The following is a 20541-nucleotide window of genomic DNA, read 5'->3' on the forward strand; positions in this document are numbered from 1 at the left end:
TCTCGCGACGCCAAATACTCATGTTTCAAGCAATAACGTAACACTTGCCTCATAGAGTTTGAAAATGTTCGTTGTAGAAGCAAAAGTGGCAAAATTTTGGGTTCAAATACACTTATAAATTTATTTTCTTGCAGACTTGAGAAATCAAGAAATTATTATGCGATCCAATACATGTGATTGAAGCAACAACATCTGAAACCGTCTATTTTCCTTAAAATAAAAATATTTTATATATAAATATTAGATGAACCAGTTGGCAAACAACGGAGGCTCGGTCGCTTTGTTTTATTGATTTTAGAAGATTCCGACGCCGAATCACACGAATTTCATGGGAATGCTGGAAACGGAATCGCATTCGGTTGGATTTCCAGGAGCAGCCGTAATTTTGACTTTTGTACGATTGGAGTGTCGTTTTTGGGGCCGGGGCCAATGACAATACGAGAAACTTGCTGCGGACCAATCGGAACATTCAGCCCTGCAGTGGAGTTTCTCGCATTGCTGCGGATCTTATTGCGCGCGACGTCGTCTGCTCTACACCATTGGCGGGCTCTCCGACTTTTTTTTCTGTTTGATTGTCGGTTTCTACGATTGCTCTCTCGGTGTGACGATTTTCTGCGCAGAACCATTGAAATACACAAAATGTCACCAAAATAAAATCGCGAGCAGGATTTTATTGTGAATCCACGTTAAAATCTACTTACATTCATTTGGCAAAACAGCTACGGTTAGCTAGTTTATAGTTTCATAGAAGAACTGTTATTTGCTCATATAAGTTGTAGCATTTCACAAATTAATAAGAAGTGGTGCGTCATACCCACACATATTAAGAACACAGTTTATTAATAATATTTTATATTGTATATTTACTTTAAGAAGCGTTTGTTTTTCTTGAACGCCTGATCTTAGAAAACCATAATGTTAAATGCATGTTTCTTGTATACGATTGTTGGGTAAAAAGCGCTGAAAGAGCTATAGGGTTTATCCATCTTTCGAATAAAGATTTTTCTGCTATCAATACAACGGAATACGTTGTAGACTTTCAAAGCCAAAAGTGGCTAGTCGATTACCATCCATGCGTGTATTGCATAAAATTTCGCATTTAACTAACGTTTTTAATTTATTTGACCAAAACTACTCATTTTCCATACTAGAATTTTCAGCCGCCAAAAAATACCTTTCAGACGTTTTTTAATGTTTGGGCAGAATTTTAATCAAACACGAAAAAATGTGGAAAAACTGGAAGTCACGAAAATAAAATTGTGTATTTTAGTGGGATTGTAATTGTCACGTGACACTGCAAATAAAGCTTTGAAGCAATAAAACAACTTGGAGCTTTGAAAATCCCCTTCAAAAAACTCACATTGGACTTAAAATGCAATTTGCAATCTAACTAAGTTGCCAAATTATAGAAATCTTGTACCTACCTTTAGAATGCCAATTCCTGGCTCTACCTCATAGTCTCAAAATCATTAAAAGCCTCTAGAAGACCTCAAAATGTTCTCAACACTCGAAGCGCTCCCTTTAATCCAGCAAATAAATATTCAGCCAGTTGATGGAAAGTAGCCGCACTTCGGTATAACCTCCATAGGCTGTCAAAAAACGTCAAAAAATGCCCGTGTTTAAAAATTGCGTTTTTTCGTTAAAATTGCACTACTGAAAGACAAAAAGCGCAAAACCGCGTAGGAAATTTTTCTCATTTGAATTCTTTACAATTTGAGCGCCGGAAATGAAGAAAAATTGAGATTTTCCAAAATTTCCACAGAGCGAATTGCACAGAGTCGCTCCGTTCTGCCATTAGATTAGACTGATTTTGCAACAAAATGACAAGAAAATCAGCGTACTTTTGAAGGCTTCCAGCTTGATTAGCATGAGAAATTGAGCTTGATAAAACATTTTTTGTTTAAAATGTCTGCGCAACTTTTTGTAATTTTGGATTGTATTTCTCTTTGTTTTCCTCTTTGTATTGTATTTTGAGGATATTAAAAACCAAAATATTTACATCGAGCACATTTTCCACATTTTGCCAGACATTTTGGTATAACTCTCCCTCAATGCTATCAGATTATTGAGTTATGAAGGTTTTTAGGGCTTGATCTCGATCTCCTGGCCGTCCGACTGACCAGACTTAAATGCCTTGGACTGTTCTGCTTTCAACGACATTTTCATGTGTGATCGGTTTGATTAAACTTAATAGTTGCACCACTGACTAGGATTGCACCACTGACTTGAATAGCTTTTAGGATTTTGGATGTTTCGAAAAATGTGGCAATTAAATTGTCTTTTCTCAAGCCGAATGTCCAAGACGAAGTGCAACCGATGCCGCCTGTGCAGATGGGTCGATAGCTGAGCTGAAAGCGCTGCTAAGGTGGTGGCTCCCTGCCGCCCCCGGTGCTTCACGAGCTTTCTTGTCTCCGTTTGAGCTCAGCGACGGAGACTTGAAATAAACAAATTGAATATTTTTCTAAAAAGTGTGTAAATGCTTGACTCAAGTTGCTTTTAATTACTTTTCTTGGTTTGATTGACTTGACAACAACAACGAAGAACTGAAGCCACTAATTTTGGCTCAAAGCCTCCAGTTGAAATGCTCGAAACAATCGGGAACTGATTGGTTCAATAAAATTTCGGTAATCTTCGATCTGAAAATATGCGTTTTAAAATAAAAATCCACCTACTTTTTTCCGTTACTTTTTGTGCATTCCAATAAACAATTTCCTTGCTGAAATCAGGCATGTCGGTTTTAGCAGACTCTAAAGAATTTGTTGATGTTAAACAAAAATGTTTCTCCGTGTACGTGCTTTATTCGGCATTTTAAATTTTTATTGTTTATTTGTAGTTCTTTCGAACAAGGAACTTCCAATATGGCATCAACCCGAAACTCGATACATCGCATCCGTTTTATGCTGATTTTCCCCCGGGAAGAATATTAAATTAATAAATCTAAAAGGCGTCCTTCTAATATCGCGTTTTATGTGTCTCCCGCTCGCTCCGCTTTGTTTTACCTCCGCTCTAAGAATGTGGCCTGAGAGCGTATGGCTCCGCGAACTTTAAATTTAATTTTAGTTAAAATTTCTCTACAGTTATATTTCCAAGTTTTCTTGTATTTTATCCTGGACGGCTTATTTATGAGCATGGGCGTAGGCTAAGAATATTCTCCCATTTATGTGAAAGTTATCGTTAAAAATTGCTCGAAAGCTACTAAACTTTCACGTATGAAGAGCGGTACACAGAGCAGGGTGAATCAAAATAAATTCAACCATTTTAAATAAATTTTTTGGGTTCAACATAACTACTTTCTACATTAAACTAAATCGTTTCAATAACTGTTTTAATTTTTTTGTTTTAAAATGGAAAATATTTGATTTTGAGTGTTATTTAGGAGGGTTTATTTTAATTTTTATATTTGGAGTCGAAAAAATGCTTTCCTTTGCACTTTTAAAATAAAAAAATATCTAGGTAGTCCGAGGACGGATCTTAGAGGTTTTTGGCAACATTTTTCCACTTTCTAGGTAAGAATTATCTTATTAGCAAAGTTTTTACAATTAAATATTCCAGCGTGTGATTCAGGTTTTAATCAATAAAATTAACCAGGCGACAAACCAACACGTTTCCGAGATACAGGGTGTTAAAATTAAACTTTTTATTGGGTTCTAACTTTCGCCAAATTTAGAACGTAAATACGTTACGTTTCCAAGTCTTAACTTACTTACTATATTGAGCAATAGCAGGTATATACAGAGTGCTAGTTTTTGAGAGGTCAAGACCCTTTTTACATTTCAGGGCTTTTTTAAAGTCCATCATTTTTTTTAAATTTCTAACTCAATTTAGAAAAACTCTTATCTTACACGTTCGTCGTGTATTGCACCGTTTTCGAGTTATTTGCAAAAAAATTAACTAATGTAATTTTGCAAGTTTTAGAACCATGTCAAGAGTTTGCTGTTTAACCGTTTAAAAGCCAAAAATGTTTGGCTTTCCGCTGCCCAGGTTCTAAATCTCAAGAAAATTGCTCCAAAAATAGAAGAGTTATAAGAAAACGAACAGAATCACATTTCTTCTTTCAACACCCAAAGTGTTTGCATTCAATTATTTTTTTAGGTACATCTTCTTAACGTTTCCAATTAAAAATTGATTTGCCCTGTGTATTGGTTCAAGTATTACAAATCCACAGTCCACAGAAAGTCCTCATTGCTTCAGATTCTTTCGAGTTTTCTGTTACGTCTAGTTTTCGGTTACGTCGAGGAATCTCTGATTTTTTAAAAATTTTCAGATAATTTGGAAAACTAATTTTTATCGCCAATTAAATAACTAAATGTGTGGCCTAAAATTGGTCACTTATTTGACAAAAGAAAAAATAACTCTCTGGCTAAGTCTGACTGGAATTTCAGCAGGAACTCAAAGGCGACTTGACATTCGACCGGAGTTTTCCTTTTGCAACTTGAAACCTAATTGCATTCAAAACACATTAAAAGTTTTCGCGAAAGGGTAGCCGAATCGAATCCTTAAAGTTGCTCCAAATCCCTTTGATGTAAGCTGACAATGAATAAGTAAGACTTGGCATAGCAAGTTATCGTGCTCCGTTTTTGCGTTATTTTGAGAGCGAATGCAAAAGAATAATTGGGAATGATGATTAAATTCATTGAAATAAGCACTTAATGTACAATAAATTTGCAAAATTGCCTCTAAAGTTCAATGGGAGCCAGGAATTTGGGGGCGTTTGGACGGCGGCTGGTCGGTATGGCGTTTGAGAATAGTGGACGCAAATGTAAGCGAAACGTCTGGTTGCGAAAGCTCTATATGGGTGTAAATTTCAAGTAACATTTTACTTTACGAAAAATAATCGGCGCCTTTGCAAATACTCTGAATTGCAAACATCTGATTTTTTTATAAAGTTCACAATCTTGCACGTTTTATGCGATTACTTTAAGAGTATGAAATGCTGATTCTTCGTTTTCCTTGGCAAATAATGAAGAAGCCATCGAGCTACGTTCTTATGAGCAACATTTTTTATAAACACCCTTTGCGTTACCATTTTACTTGAAGCCAAAACTTTGTTAATTGATTTGCTTTTTTAAATCAATGTTTCAGTTAAAAAATTAACAAAATTACAGCATATTTACTGATTGTCTTACGATTTGAATTTTTTACTTAATAAATTAAACGACAACCGAACCACAGCAATGAAAACTAAAAAGTGAAATGATGTAAGTTGGAAAATTATTAATAATTTAGGCCATAAGCAAATATGCTGTAATTTCGTAAATTTTTAAGATTAAAGGATTTTTGCTAAAATAAAATCTTGAAAAAAATCGCAGCCTTTAATTAATTGACAACATTTTGGTTTGAAGTAGCATGGTAATGTACAGGGTGGTTCAAAAACTGAAGAAAAACATGGCTCTATTTTTTCCTCATTATTTGTCTTGGAAACTCACGAAACAAAATTTCATAAGTTCCAAATAATAGGGAAACAATTTTTAATAAAACTTTATCCGAAAAACCACTTGCACTTTTTTGGAACTGATTCTACATTAAAAATCGTCATTTAAGCAAAGTAGTAGGCCGTTTAAAAGCCTTTTAAAATGTTAATACATAATCATTATTTGATTATATGGCGATATTGCGTTCTGGAGAACCTGTACTACAGAAAATCGCTTTCTGTCGTCAAACTTCAATTTTTATTTCATGTCGCCCCCTATGTAAAGACCGATAGAAGCCATTTCAAACTTTATAAAGTAAATTCATACATCACATTAACATAATTTCTATAGAGAGCTACCGCCTAGCCAGTATTGAAAAATCTACCGTAACCAGTCAGAGACCAAAGTTCCATTTATTTAATAAAAACTTATAGTTGTAGCTCGTTTATCCTCGACTATCTATGAATCTTTTTAGTTAAATATTACAGTGATTATTATTATTTTCTGGAAGTAGTAGGCGTGGTTTCCTCCTATGTTGTTCTTCAAACGCTTCCTGAGGTTTTGTAAAAATTTTCCATCTTCTGTGTTTTTTACGAAAATGCTTTATGGATCACTTTTCATATCCTTGCGTTGCTTCCTCCATGCAATTAGGCTTTTGCTTTTGTAACAAAAATGAGAATTTTGGCTCCAAAATACAGTTTTCCTCGCTTCACAATGGGAAAAATGCCGAAATCGCACGCTGGAATCTGGTTTTATAATGTTTACTTCATGATCAGCTTCGCTTTAATCAAGCCCTTAAACTGCCCGTTTTTTCAAGCCCTTTTTCCTCCATTTTCACTTTGCACTTTTTTGACTATTAGCCACATTATCTACCTGAATTGTATTCTCATCAAAACTTTTTTTGATTATTTATTTGCCTATGAAATAATTTAACGATCTAATCCGACTCTAACCCGAATTGATGGAATGAGGTCAAGCAGACTAATCGAAAGGATTAGCAAGTAAAGGGATTCTAAATCGCAAAGAAAACAATCCGAGACAAAGGGGTTGCTGCCCAAAGGGCCAAAGCGAAGACGCAAAGCCAAAGGGGTAAAGTCTTGAGGGGTCGGCCGCAGAGATAATGGAATCAGACTAAGACTAAATGGAAGCTTAACACTTGTAGCGGTTTCCGGATTTGCCAGTCGTTCCGAATCAACAGTCTTCCGCCTCCGTCCATAACTAATGCCCCATTAAATTATTTGTATTCCTCCTTCTTCTTCTTGTTCGGAAATTTCATTAACTGTCAGGAATTTAAGGAGTATTTGCATTCGGGAGTATTATTATGACTCCCTGTGGGAAAGTGAACATCTTGAGGGGATCAGTTGTGTAAACTTGGAAAACTCACGGCGTACTGAATTATTAGGGTTGAAGAATCAATAACAGTCTGTTTGATTTCCTATTGCTTTGATTAAATTTCGTGGAATTTAAATAATGAAGCCGCCCGCGTTTCTATTTGTTTGCACACCTCGGGCTGCAAAGCAAAATATCAACACTTAAATCAAACATTATGAATTAACCAATAGATGGAGACAGCACTATTGTTTTCGTTGATTATTTGCTTTTGCCTTTCTCTGTTTTCTTAATTTTTTTCACGTTCTTATTTTGTCTAATTTTTTTTTTCGTTTTGCTAATTGGCATACTTGCCTTTTCTCTGTGTGATTCGACTCGCAATTTATTATTTTGACCATTTTACTGGCAAGAAGCAAAAATCGAGTTATTGATGTCCATTAAATGGCTCGACTACAGAGTGCAAAAATGTTAAATTATAAACAAAATAATGCCCGTAAAACCTTCGAAGGACTTTTTCTCATTAAATTTACGTAATTTTTTTCAACGGCAACACGGAAATTTTTACTAATAAAACTGTAAATTCGTCACTACCTAATAATTTGAGAAGAACTTGCAGTTTCAAAGTTTAGTTGTTCAATAGAGTTCAATGCTGTTAAAGGAACGGTTTCGGTTGAAAAATGTCTTATCAAAAGAAGCTCCTTCAAAAAACCGGGATAATGGGAAATAAGCACAAAATTTTCTGGTCTGCTAAAAAAAAATTATTTTGTACTATGTAGATGCTGTTTTTTTTGTAAATTTTCCAAATGAATTATCACGGATGGCGGTTTTCAATATATTTATTTAAAAATATTATTTTTTAACTATAAGTTTTTTCAGTGATGTTTTTTGCGCAAATGTGATTTTTGACTCCTTTTCACCCTTGGAACTTCATTGCTTGTCCATAACAACAAAGGACCCGTGACGTATCTGCTGTCTATCTTATCCATGTCAGGGCGGTACAGGTCAAAAAATTTAGCGCGTTTGTCAGATCTATTTTTTGCTAGTACTTTCGATTTTTTTATAGACCCGTTTTCTAAGTATTTGGATAAATTTCGGCTAATTTCTTTAATTTTTCATGTTGGTTATGTCTCTCCCCATCAAAATGAGAATTTATAGATTTTAATTTTCTTCGACAAATTAATCTTTGTTTTCCCACAAGAATCAACTTACTTGTCATAAAGAACATTATAACGTTTCGCTTGTCGATGACCGGACCTACTTAGCATCTCAACAAGAAAGGCAAACTTTACGCAAGTTCGACATGTTATACATTGTAACTTTTGAAGAACATAATAAAAAAGCTAACCACAAATTCGCATATCAACCAACCATATCTGCGTTAATGCGTGGATGCATGGTTGCCGTTGTAAATTCTATTTATCCACACTTAGCAGAAACAATCCAAAATGAATTTGAAACCTTACTTTCCATCTCACTAATTTATTTACTTTTCCTACGTAAAATTTAAAATTCCAACTGTGAGTTTTTGATTTATATCTACATGGAAACCGTATATTTATTAGCTTTTAATGGCTTCTAAAGCATAATTAAGCAAACCCTTTTGTAAAAAAACTCGCGTATTTTTGGCTATTGAATTTATATGACCCGTCAGATCGAATATGGGCTCGTCGGTTTCTCTATCGGATGCTTAATTGGAAACTGTATGTAATGTCGTTAACTGGAGAAATTAATTACGGAGCAAGATGCGGTGGTAACTGCCAGCGAGATGCTTCGCGTTTTCCGATTATTATTTATGAATATATTTGCGAAATTTTAATGGAATATTGATTGTGCTCTGTCTCCATGATCTGCACGGCAGATGCAATTTCACCTAAATTTGAAGTGATTATAAGAGAGTTCAATAAACAATTTCTAGATCCTTTGGCATTTTGACTTGTTTTTCAACTTACTGTTTGAAAATGTAACGACTTCACATAAGTAACCCGAAAGCTCATCAAGCTGGCGTTCTGCTTAAAAATGCTATTTAATGTAACTTAATTAAACAAGTACGTTTTGCTACACATTGGACTGATGGCATGCTTTTGCCCCATTAAACTCTTTATCTAAGGAAAAGGGTTTTATGCGAATTTAAGTGGAAAAGGCATTATAGAGCTACTACGACGCGAACTGTTCTCCGTAACGTTGGTAAAATTGCCTTCCTTTCGAGACAGATATGCAAAACTTAATTGTCGTAAATTGCAGTTCAAATTGCCAATAAAACCACATTTAAAATAGAGAGTTGCCACCACATAGAACGAATACATACATCATTAGAAAAAGAAGTAGCGTTTAAATATTTTGCAGAGTAAGACGTCTTCAAGTAGAAAAAACCATGGTTGAACCAGAGTTTTATATAAAATTGTAAATTGATAAGCTGCCGCTTGCTATAAGGCGTAACTCGATTGCCCCATTTTTTGCAAACGCTTAATAGGACTCTTCCAGTAAACACGTCGTTATTGCAAAACCACATTAGTTTAGCGAATCAGCTCCATGGGGATATTAAAAATGATTATTTGCTTCCTTTTCTGCTTACAGATTAAATATCATTTTGATAATGACACCATTATCACACACTCAGTGTGATTCTAGTTTTTATTAAGTATCTGTACACATTTAATTTAATAGAGAATAAAATGCCTAACTGAACACTCAATGTATCATTCAGTTCGCATTCCGCTCTTGGCCCAAGAAATTGAAAGTGGGCTTGATTTTTCTATTTTTATATGCTGATTCGCAAATAATGAATAAAACAGGTTGAAACAGAACAAACTAAAATTGCTGGCCATCCACTCAGTTCAATTAGCAGTCCAAACTTTTTTTGCTCTATTCAGTCCAGCTAATCAGCGATTTTAGTTTGTTCTGTTAAGCTTGTTTTAATGATTTATCTTTTTCATTCGATTCTCTCCAGTTTTATACACATCTACTTGCACCTTTTTACTTTTTTAGAAATTTTTACTAAAAATGGCATTTTAGCTCTCTGTTTACCAGCTACATTTTTATAATTATCTCATTTATAAATTACAAAGTAAGATAGTGCAAGTTTCTAAGTTTGCTAACCTCAGGCACCCCTAGGACCGGTTTCGACCCTATTAACTCTCATCATCTGGGTTTAGCCTAGGGATGGGGCATCGATCCTATAACATCGATGGTAGCCATCGATGTTGACATTGATCCTATAACATCGATGGTAGCATCGATGTTGACATCGATAGGAGCTATCGCTGTTGACATCGAAAGGTAATATCGATGTTAGGAAAACATCGAAGACAGAAAATCGATGTTTGACAACATTGATGTTCTGATAGTTTGCCATTGCATATAAATTTAAAATTGATTAACTTAAACTTAGATAATGTTATATCACTACTACTATAACATTAAATAATCGACTAAATTTATTCAACTTACAGTTGCCACATTTTTCGGTCAACTGACTGGAAAAAGTGGATTTTTCGGGTGCCGCTGGAAAAGGGCCGCTATGCCGCGGCATCGTTTGTATCGGCACTATCAAAGAGTTCGCAGAAAATGTTTCTATCTAGTATCAACATCAAATGTCCGATGTTTTCATTTCAGGATCTAACATCGATATTTTATCGATGTTCCAAATTTCCAACATCGATGGTAAAAATATTGAACATCGAACGAATTACATCGATGTTTTTCTCCCATACCTAGTTTAGCCTGAAATAAGCAACCGCAAAACCTGCACTTGCATCATCCAATGCAAGGACAAATTTGTACTATTTTACATGATTTCTTGTTCGAATGGTACCGACGAAATTCTTGCCTTTATAAATTACAATACAAGAAAAAGTGTGTCATTTTAATATACCGAATTAATTTTCCCTAAATATACATTTTGGTGATAAAACAATAAAAAGCAAAAATTTAGATTGAAAGTTATTTATTTTGAAAACGTAGGCTTTCGAACATTCCGTTATATTCCTGAGCAATTTAAACATGACTCAGGAAGCAAATGCAATCCACGGCTTCTAAGTCCGTAAAACTTTTCAACTGATACTTTGACCGGGCGTGAAGAACTTCATTGATTTCAAAAATGTGGAACTTTTCTTGTTTAATTTTTAAAGTTGCGTCTAAGAACAAACATTTGCTTAATTCCCAGATTTTTTACTGAGAGAACCGTAAATCATACCAATCAGGCTGGAGACACCTACTAAAAACTCATCAAAAAATAAATTTAACCGTAGACTATGTTATTCGTGGAAGACTTTACCGACCCGAATAGTACTTGAGGGTCATGTCACCTTTTTTATTCATTGCCATTCTGAAATATTTTTCAAAAAATACTACCGAAAACCATTTTTTATTTAAAATCGTTATAAGATGAATGAAACAGAAAGCGAACTTTAGTTAGCGAACTCAATTACTAATTATTACGGAAGATCTCAAGCAATTGCCGAAGAAAGTCTTTTAATTGACTGCCCGTTTGAAACTAGTACTATTGACTTGAAAGCTCAGAAAATTATTGCTGCTTTTACAAAATTCAAGAGTTGAAGTGACCATTTAAAAAATCTATCTGATAAAAACACTCAATAAAAAAATCAAATAAAAAATCGATTCATACGTCTGGAACAATATGCTCAATCTGCCATAAAAACCCCGTAACGAATTCATTTCCTTTGACCGGGCCGATGATGAAAAATAGCCTTTTCAATCGCAAAACTAGCCACTCGATATCCCGTCGCAATGGATGCATTGCTCTCTCGGGATTCAGATCCTTTCCATGCTCACTCCCGATATTCCAACGCGAAATTGGCCGAAAGAGAGATATTGGAAAAGATAATGGAGCGCACTTCTTCATCCCGGAAACGGTTCATAAAGAGGTTTCTTTGTTTTGAAATTTTCAACACATTGAACATGTGCCCGATAAGATTATTATTGATTTTTGATTATGCGTATTATGCCAAAGAACACTTTGCCTATTCGCGATGGAAATTTGTGATGCATGTCTCGTATTTATACCGGATTTTAATGCTATGTATTATAGACTTATTCAATGAAATATCACTGGCATTTTAATGGAAAATCTGCTACTTGGTAATCGAGCTTTAATTTAATGTAATAAAACGAAGAAAACCGTTTTCAGTCCACTACGCTCAGTAATTGATTAGAAACGTGCGTTTTTGTTTCGGGCTTAAGCCACTTTTTCTTAGATTGTTTATTCCATTTTAAGTTTAACTTCAGATCATATTTTTTTAGGTTTTGTTTCTCAATATTTACATATGCATCTTTCTTATGGTTTCCAAATAATAAAACGATTTAATTAGAAAACCGACAGACTTCCTAATTTGATGGCTGAAAGTCGTAATTTGACTGCTTCCTGATTTTTTTCACTGATTTCACTTCCTGCGGTTTTTAATATTTTTCTTTTGGTTGTTTCGTCTATTGTCAAAATATTTCTTACGAGGTTCATATTTCCATATGTTGAAATCAACAACATAAACAAACAACATAAACAACAACGTAAAATAAATGTTGAGAAAACCATAAAAAACACTTGAGGAAAAAAACTCTTTTTAAAATTTACCGTATTAATAACGAATTGGGCAAAAGCTCTTGAAGATGGTATTATTCAAACATTTCTGATTTGATTAAATTTTTTACTGAATGAAACTCTTTTTGATATTTTGAATGTTTTTACCTCCTTTGTATTTGGGAAGTTTGACTGTCTCCGTTTTCATATGTATTTTTTGAAAAAAGATTTCACGAAAAATTTGTGTTCTTGAGAAAATCTGATCTGAGACAAAAAATCTCGGTTTGGGAGAAAAAAAAAACAAATAATTTTTTGAAAATTTACCGAACTATAACTTTTAAACTCAAAACGATGCTCAATTTCTGAGAATTCGACTGGATAGAGAAGGTAAAATAGAAAAAAAAATTGGAATTGACTTTATCATTAAACTGAAAAACAAGCGCGCTATTGAAAGTGTTTCGATTTACCATTGAAATTTGAGCAAAAATTTCTTTTTTAACAGACTGAATTTACGACAGATTTTCACTTCATCACCTAAATAACCAAAATGAAAATCACCTAAAATAACACAACATTTTTCGAAAATTTGCTTAAGAGTTTCATTTACATGAGACATTTTGAATGAGACATTTTCTCTCTTAAAACTCTTTTGCGCCCAATTGGCAATAAACATGTATAAATATACCGGAAAAAACGTCTGTGTAAAAATCGTGTCACATGAGTGAGATTTGAGCGATTTATTAAGGTTTAAAGTTTGACCCTTCAAAGGAACTACCTGTAAAAAAGTGGGAAGAATTTTTGAAGAAGCTGCTGAACCCTTTAGAACATGTTATAGTCTCTATCGAGCCATTAGTGGAGAAAAAGTTTTGTAAAAAAAACCGGTTTGCACCAACATTCCAGACTCCACAATTTGGGCGATTTTCCCTTTTTTTCCACCAAAACTAAGCCACCTAGCGCAAAATAAATTAAAAAATACACAGACTAGTGACGATTATTCGTTTTCTGTTGGATTTTGGAGAACAAAATTTACTTGAGAGGTGGAAAACAAAAAAAAATCGCTGCAAGCAATTAACAAAATTTCGGCAATCGACCATAATCCAAACATTTCATTAAGAGCACTATTTTTTGACCCTGAAGCTGAGTTTGGGTGAAAAAAAAGTGGAATCCAAAACACTCTCAAGGTAAAAATTATGCGCCAAAAAAAAAGACTCTTATGGAAGCTGAAATTTAAAGTCCCAAATTCTCATAAAATGTCCACAGTTTCACTGCCAACTTTCCCCAGTACGTTTCTTCAGATTTGGCTCAAAGGGTGAGGAACGTAAATATGGTTCTTGCTGATTCCCTGATTGAAGTGTTTTAAGGTTGCTTAAATATGTGCCATTTTTAGATGTTTATTTGGAAAATTTTTGTAGATAGATTTCATGGCTTAAATTTCGCCATTAGATTTTTTAACGATTATTAAAATGTAGTCTTTCTAAGCTAATTTTTACCTCGCTTTATCATTTAATGCGACTCAATGCGATGTTGTATTGAATAACACCCTCAATAATCAGGAATTGTTCATAAAAAAATTGGACATCGAGAATTTCGCTAAAAGCGTACACAAACACGCGTGCACCCTCAATTTATTGAGTAAATGGAGGCGGGAAATCTTTTTACAACACGCTGAAAATATGAAAGCCAAACTAAAACAGATTGCTTGTCAAAGGGCGCTTTCAATAATAAGTTCGTGTCGAGTCGACATCATTCATTTTCTGGGAAAAACGTATGAGGAAATTACAACATAATTCGTCAAAAATCGATGAAATTTATTTGGATTAGAGGAAAATTATAGGTGTAACTACGAAGTGTGTGTGTGTGCGGCGATGGTTACGTGAAAAATACCCCGAAGAAAGTCGGGAGACAGCTCAGCATTAATCTTCTGTTTCGTGTTTGTTTTTTAGTTTCAGATCCATTTTCCTGGTAGAGGTGATCGCTTTATCTTCCTACGTTTCCGTAGGTTTTGAGGGGACGCAAAATTTCTGTTTTCATTTATTTTCTTATTGTTTCAATCAAGACAAGTGCACATTTGAAAAAGTTTTACATAACTTACTAAGGAAGAACATCAGAAAATTCTAAGTCAAAATACCGAAATAATGCACGTTGATATTTGTAGATTCACTCCCCCATTTCCGGGAAGTTTTATCCTGATTTGTGGCTCTTTCATGGTAATAATCGCTTAAAATTGCTGGTAGAGACAAAGGCCGGAGGAGTCAAATCTGTCGGAGGGATGAAGCAGAAGGGGGGCGCGATTAGCGTCCTCCTTTGTCAGTCCAATGATGAATGTCCTGCGATCGCAAAACATCGCAAACTTTTAAACGAACCGGCTCGGAACAGCTGCAATTAGAATTTAATTAATTATGCGATATGAATGAGTCGCTATTCTGAAATCTCGCCGCCGCAGCACAACCGATATAATGTAGGAAACCCGCTTTCTTGCTCCGCTCTTTTCACCGGGAATGATTTAAGACCATTCTAATTTCCTTTTCAACTTGCTGAATTATTGAACCCAATGAACCAACGCCCTTCCAAACTTTATCACTAAAAATGTCTGCTGCAACAATACGTTTTACAATTATTTTTGGTACGCCCTATGCAAATGGATTGACCATAGAAACCGCAGGTGAAAATAAAAAAAGAGTCACTACATCATCTGCCGAAGTTACTTTCCAGTTTAGTTGTAATTACTGTAAAAATCTGCAGCATTGTGGCCAGCACGTTTACCAGATCTACTCCCTCTGGATTTTGTTTTCGATTAGGAAGGCATTCGGATGTCGATTTTGAAAGATTTTTTGTCTCAATTTTGGCCCAAATTCTAATGATGGATGGATGGAATTTTCCCGTTTTTTTGAACCCAAACACACTGAAAGACGGTGCTGTGTTGGCTAAAGTTCCTTATTTTACCATTAATTTCGCGGCTTGAACTACATTGATGCCAGATTCCCAAAATTTGGACAAAGTCCATGTTCTCTCATATTAAGTAGCGTACAGCTTTCGTAAAAGACGTGTCTAGAATTATTCAAGAAATCAATAGTTTTGAAGTAATGCAACAAATGGATCGATTTTTGAGTGAACTTTACTATCATACCCCTGAAAGATTTTGAGCAAACGATGTCTGAGGGACCTTGCCTTGTTCATTTTTAAAAGTTTGGAAGACCAAAATCCATTTGTTTTAGGGTCGATTTGGTCACACACATCAGTCAAAACTGCTGCCTCTTTCAGATAGTTTAAACATGCACATTTTCTACATACAAACTATGTTGTTTCAGGACAAGAACGTTCCCGTATCACTTCTGGAAAGTTTCATTCTTCAAATTTTTTTTGAACAATAGACAGGGTGATTCAAAATTGGCGTCATTTCTTTTAAGAGTATATAGGGCCCAATTAGAGAGTACGAGGAAATTATTCAAACATTTTTTTTTCGAAAATTTCAAGAAGATATTAACAGTTGAAGATCGAATTTCAACTTTGTTGTTAAGCATTATTTTGAAAAGGTCCCACGTTTGATTGGTAGCCTATTGGAATAGTTAAGCATTCGAAAAGAAAAATTACTATCTTTTTGTCAAATTATGAAAATTTTGGGTATTAAAAAAGTACTCTTCTACAGTTTTTTGATGAAAAGTCAAAGTGGCAATGATGTTTTTGTCATTAACAGATAGACTGTGGCTTATTTTGAAGCTTCTTTCACAAAATGTAAACCAACAGCGAATTTGCGAATATGCGATTAGTTATAGGAAAATGCCACGGTAACATAGCAGAAGCTGTAAGAACTTACACTAGCAAAGAGCTACACATTAGACGAGTGTCCCGAAATGGACGCAGATAGTGGACAATCTAAAGGTGCTCGGTTTCCAGACCTATAGGAACAGGTATTGGAGATTATTGCTCCTGAGTCTTCCAAGAGTACTTGATGCATTGCACAACAAATGCACTTTCCCAAACACCGGATACTTAATCGTCCCAATAACTCCATCGAGGAAGGGCCTACATTCCTACCATGTATGTAACATGCACAGGACACTAGAACACATTAAATCTTTGAACTTTCGAACACCGGTTCAAATTGAGCAGCAGTTAATTAACCGAACACGAGAAGCTGCTCAAAATATGAGCCCACTCACAGGGATTGGGCAAAGATGTTTGGAGTGATACGGGCAGGACTTCTTGCTCTTGGGAACACTTGTGTTTTAACAACAGAATTGCATTTTATTTGATCAATAATATTGATCAATGATACATAACCTTTAACCGGTGGTTTTGGATGACAGTTGAGACCTATTTAGGTATATCACTAATTTGCCCCAAAAAGATGGCAGCACTGACCGCAAGGTGACACCGTTATTCTAACCTCGACGCATCTTATTGTCTCTTTTATTTTCTTTGCTTCATGTTTATTCATGGATACCGGAGTTTTTAATAATTACGAAGGAGCAGGCATTCACGAAATGTTAATTAGGCAGATTATCTTGAAAAACATTGTTGCTATCCTTCTGATCTAGTTTTTTGCAAATATCTGAGTTTCTAATAACATTTAATTTTTTAACTAATTTTTCTGTACTCTCAAGACACCCCCAGAGGAATGACGCAAATTTTGAATCACCCTGTATAATTTCATTAAAAGTAGAGGAAGTAGAGACTCGAAGATTACAACTGGACCGCCCTGTATAATAAAGAAGCTGCAGCTGAAGATAATTTTCAGCTCAAATCCAGTAAACGCCCTTGTTAATTTGGGCATTTGCCCACCGGAATATTCCCCAACAACAGTGAAAAACCAAATTTATTTCCCCTTAGTTCTTAATAGCATCCAACAGATAATTTACAATGTGCTTTGCTGTTAATCCATAGTAATCCAAAACTTGGCTGGGGGTTCCAGATCTGGGCACCCTTGGAATGGCGATCTTCTTCACGTAAACATCCCTTACTTCCGCCACAGCGGAAAGTACAGCTTCTCCTATTCCCCCTTCTGGGTAATGGTCTTCAACCACCAAAATGCGGCCTCCACTTTCGCGTGCGTTTTTGATTATTCCTTCCCGATCGATGGGCTTGATGGTGAATAGATCCAGGACCCGTACTCCGACTCCTTGTTGGGCCAAGATAGTGGCTGCGCTTATTCCTTCTTGTAAAGTGATTCCGCCGCCGATGAAGAGCACTTGGTCTTTAGGAGAGGAGAGAATCACGTTGGATTTGCCGATCTGCAATTGAACCGCATAGTGTCTTCACTCGTCCAAACTTGCAAAACTTGTAAGTTTTACCTGGAATTTGAAGTCATTGGCATAGATGATTTTAGTCGCTGGGCGATTCACTCGGATGTAAGTTACTCCAGGCGTATTGGCAGCTAATTCAACAGCCCTTTCTGTTGAAACAGCATCAGCTGGGTATAAAACCGTAGATCCGGGCACGGATCTAAACATCGCCAAATCTTCCAAGGCCATTTGACTGGCTCCGTCTTCACCAATCGAGACTCCACAGTGACTTCCCACAAAGTTCACGTTGGTTTGCGAAATGGCTCCCATCCGAATCTATAAGAGTTGAGTTTACTGGTGGATTTGGCAAGAGACCTGGTCGATGAAACTCACCTGGTCGAACGCTCTGGTTAGGAAGGCGGCAAAAGTGGAAACAAACGCCACAGTTCGGTCTCTGCAAGTGGCTCCGATGGCGACGCCCACCAAGTTCTGTTCAGCAATGAAGCATTCGATGTGCCGGGCTGGGTCGTATTTCTTCAGCAGTTCGGAGAAAGTCGAGTTTTTCATATCTCCATCCAGGCCAATTACTCTTGGATTGTTCTGAGCAATTTTTACCAGCGCCGCTCCATAGGCTTGTCTGGTCGCCAGCGAATCGCCCACCGTGTAGTTGGGAGGTGATGCCAGCTGGATGTTGCTGATGTTGACTTGCGGGGCTCGTGTTACGGGCGATGGAATGGTAAAGTTCAGTTTGCCTGGAGGACTTTTTTTAATTAGGGCGAGGGTGAGGTTTGCAATTAGAAAAAGTGTGGGCCAGTTGTATAGGGTTGATAGAAATTCATGTTTGCTAAACCTCTTTGTTGGCGGAAAACTTCCTCTTTCCAAGGGACTCTACACTGTTTTGATTTCTCCAAAAAAAAACAGTTGCAAAACTTGACTTGATATCGATTACAGAGGAAGCAACAAAACATTTGAAAACTAAAAAAAACTTATCCGTTTTAGGTAAAATGAAACTAAAAGGTCCAAAATTCATTATTCCCGCTTAGAAGAAACAAAACCTCTTCACAAAGTTGAAAACAAAAAAACGCAATTTCCAAAATTCCCTTCAAAAGTGACAAATTTCAAATGCGGGAAATCTCAAGACAATTACATGAAAGAACGTTAAGATAAAAAACAAATAATTTTCCTAATTGCCACAAAATTCAATAGTATGTTTCAACATTTTTAGCGCAAGACCCATCATCCAAAAAGTGTATTTTCTAGTGTTTGTCGGTTCAAAAGTTTGAATATTTTCCAAGTTTTCTCCAACAAAAACATTACCTTTGTTGACAATAAGTCCTTCCAGATGTTTCAAGACTCGATCAGTTTCTTTGCCCAAGGCCTTTCCATGCCATCCCTCGCGATCTTCAATATCAGGAAAATCTCTCCCTTTGTAAGTTTTCGCAATGATTGCAGTCGGTTTGCCTTTAGTGGCGCTGGCATTGTCAAAAGCCTTTACCAGATCTTCGACGCTGTGCCCATCAACAATCAAGGAGTTCCACCCGAAAGCGTCCAATCGCGCCTTGTACACCTCCAAGTGGTGAGCAACAGTGGTTGGTTGGGATTGACCCAACCTATTTGCGTCAATGATCAAAACCACATTGTCCAGGTTGTAGTGGCTGATGAAAGCGATGGATTCCCAGATTGATCCTTCAGCACTTTCACCATCTCCAATAAGGCAGTAGGTTCTGACGGGACATAAAAATATGATGAGGTTATTATTGGAACAGGGCTTGATCCATAAAATGGACTGAATCACTTAGTTATAAGTGTTAAAATGGACATGAACTGAGACGGAACTCGGTAAGAGTTCTGATGAAAATAGAGGAGAGGCAGAATAGTCCAGATTCAATAGATGATTGCAATTAGGACGCAAGAAAAAATTAGGTGAAACCTACTTTTGCTACTCGCTTGGTCTCCCAAACTTTTATAAGATGAAACTAGTGGGTTTTTCGGGGTTTTAGGCCGTCGTAAAATGAAATTTCTTCCAGACGTTTCGCAAGCACGAGTGGCTTTCATCCTCTTGTGGATGGCTTACTTGAACGCTTAGAACAGTGTAAGCGGTCAAGCAAGCCTCGTCTCTCAACTGGTGCTTGCGAAACGTTCGGAAGAAATTCCATTTTACGACGGCCTAAAAACCCATTAGTTTCATTCTTAACATTGTCGTAAAATACCCACCTAGCATCAATGTTATCATAGTTCTTGCTAACATAAGCCAGACCGGCAGCAATGGCCAAGCCTTGACCCAAAGAGCCAGTTCCGACATCGATGAAGTTCAACCTGGGAGTTGGATGGCCTTCCAGGTCGCATCCCAATTGTCTGAGCTTCATCAGCTCCGGTTCTGGAATAAGGCCGTTTTCAACCCAAGCGGCATACAAGGCTGGAGCGGCGTGGCCTTTGGACAGAACGAATCTGTCGCTGGAGACATCCTTGGGCGCGGCCACAGAGTAGCGCATGGTGTTGAAGAAAAGAACCGACATAATTTCGGCTATTGAAGAGCATGTTGTCGGATGTCTGGAAGAATGCGAGATTATTTAGCTTGTACATACTTTCCTCACTGTGTTTCAATTCCAAATCAAAATTAATTCCTGGGTTTCAGTCATTTATTGTCTCTATTTATCAATTAAAATACGTTTCGGTGTATTTTTCCACCATCATCAGTTTTTCTAAAATAACAGATAGTTAAAAAAAATAATTAATTTAAAAAACAATCACAGTTTGTCAACAGCCTCATCATATCACACACTAAAATACATCACAATTGCAACACTTTAAAACATTCTAAAATTAATTAGGCCTAACAGGTGATTAGTCAGGCCAATCAAACTTGGGAAGACACTAGAATTCTTTGTTCAGATACTTAAATATTTTTACTAACATGTGTAGCGTTGTTGCTGCTTTAAGCCTTGGCATATATTTGGAGTATTAATTTTGTCCATTTTGGACACAAAGCGAAATACTGTTTATATTGATTTCTTTTACTTTCAGCTATTTTTCTTTGCATTCTGAG

The 20541-nt window shown here is 36.1% G+C and overlaps 1 protein-coding gene and 2 long non-coding RNA genes across 3 annotated transcripts in view; all 3 read right to left on the bottom strand.

The window, feature by feature from the left end:
• Positions 1-187: 187 nt before the first annotated feature.
• LOC125502658 lies at positions 188-1825 on the bottom strand. The gene is made up of 2 exons (XR_007280428.1): positions 1425-1825; positions 188-612 (listed from the first exon to the last, which is right to left on the bottom strand). It is a non-coding gene; the product is annotated as an uncharacterized LOC125502658 (long non-coding RNA).
• A 12235-nt stretch (positions 1826-14060) lies between these two features.
• Positions 14061-16721, bottom strand: LOC125502659. Its single transcript, XR_007280429.1, has 2 exons — positions 16088-16721; positions 14061-14649 (listed from the first exon to the last, which is right to left on the bottom strand). It is a non-coding gene; the product is annotated as an uncharacterized LOC125502659 (long non-coding RNA).
• A 350-nt stretch (positions 16722-17071) lies between these two features.
• The window catches only part of LOC109544317 (transketolase-like protein 2), a gene marked incomplete at its 5' end in the record, with an annotated part of 6756 nt that continues 3286 nt past the window's right edge, over positions 17072-20541 (bottom strand). The window contains 5 exon segments of the mRNA XM_019914417.2: positions 17072-17504; positions 17565-17831; positions 17889-18247; positions 18813-19219; positions 19710-20045. Of these exon segments, the coding sequence (XP_019769976.2) occupies positions 17100-17504; positions 17565-17831; positions 17889-18247; positions 18813-19219; positions 19710-20045 (1774 nt within the window).

This window comes from Dendroctonus ponderosae, unplaced genomic scaffold (genome assembly GCF_020466585.1).
Source record: "Dendroctonus ponderosae isolate FM_Combo_2020 unplaced genomic scaffold, Dpon_F_20191213v2 Dpon_F_20191213_1, whole genome shotgun sequence".
Taxonomy (NCBI): domain Eukaryota; kingdom Metazoa; phylum Arthropoda; class Insecta; order Coleoptera; family Curculionidae; genus Dendroctonus; species Dendroctonus ponderosae.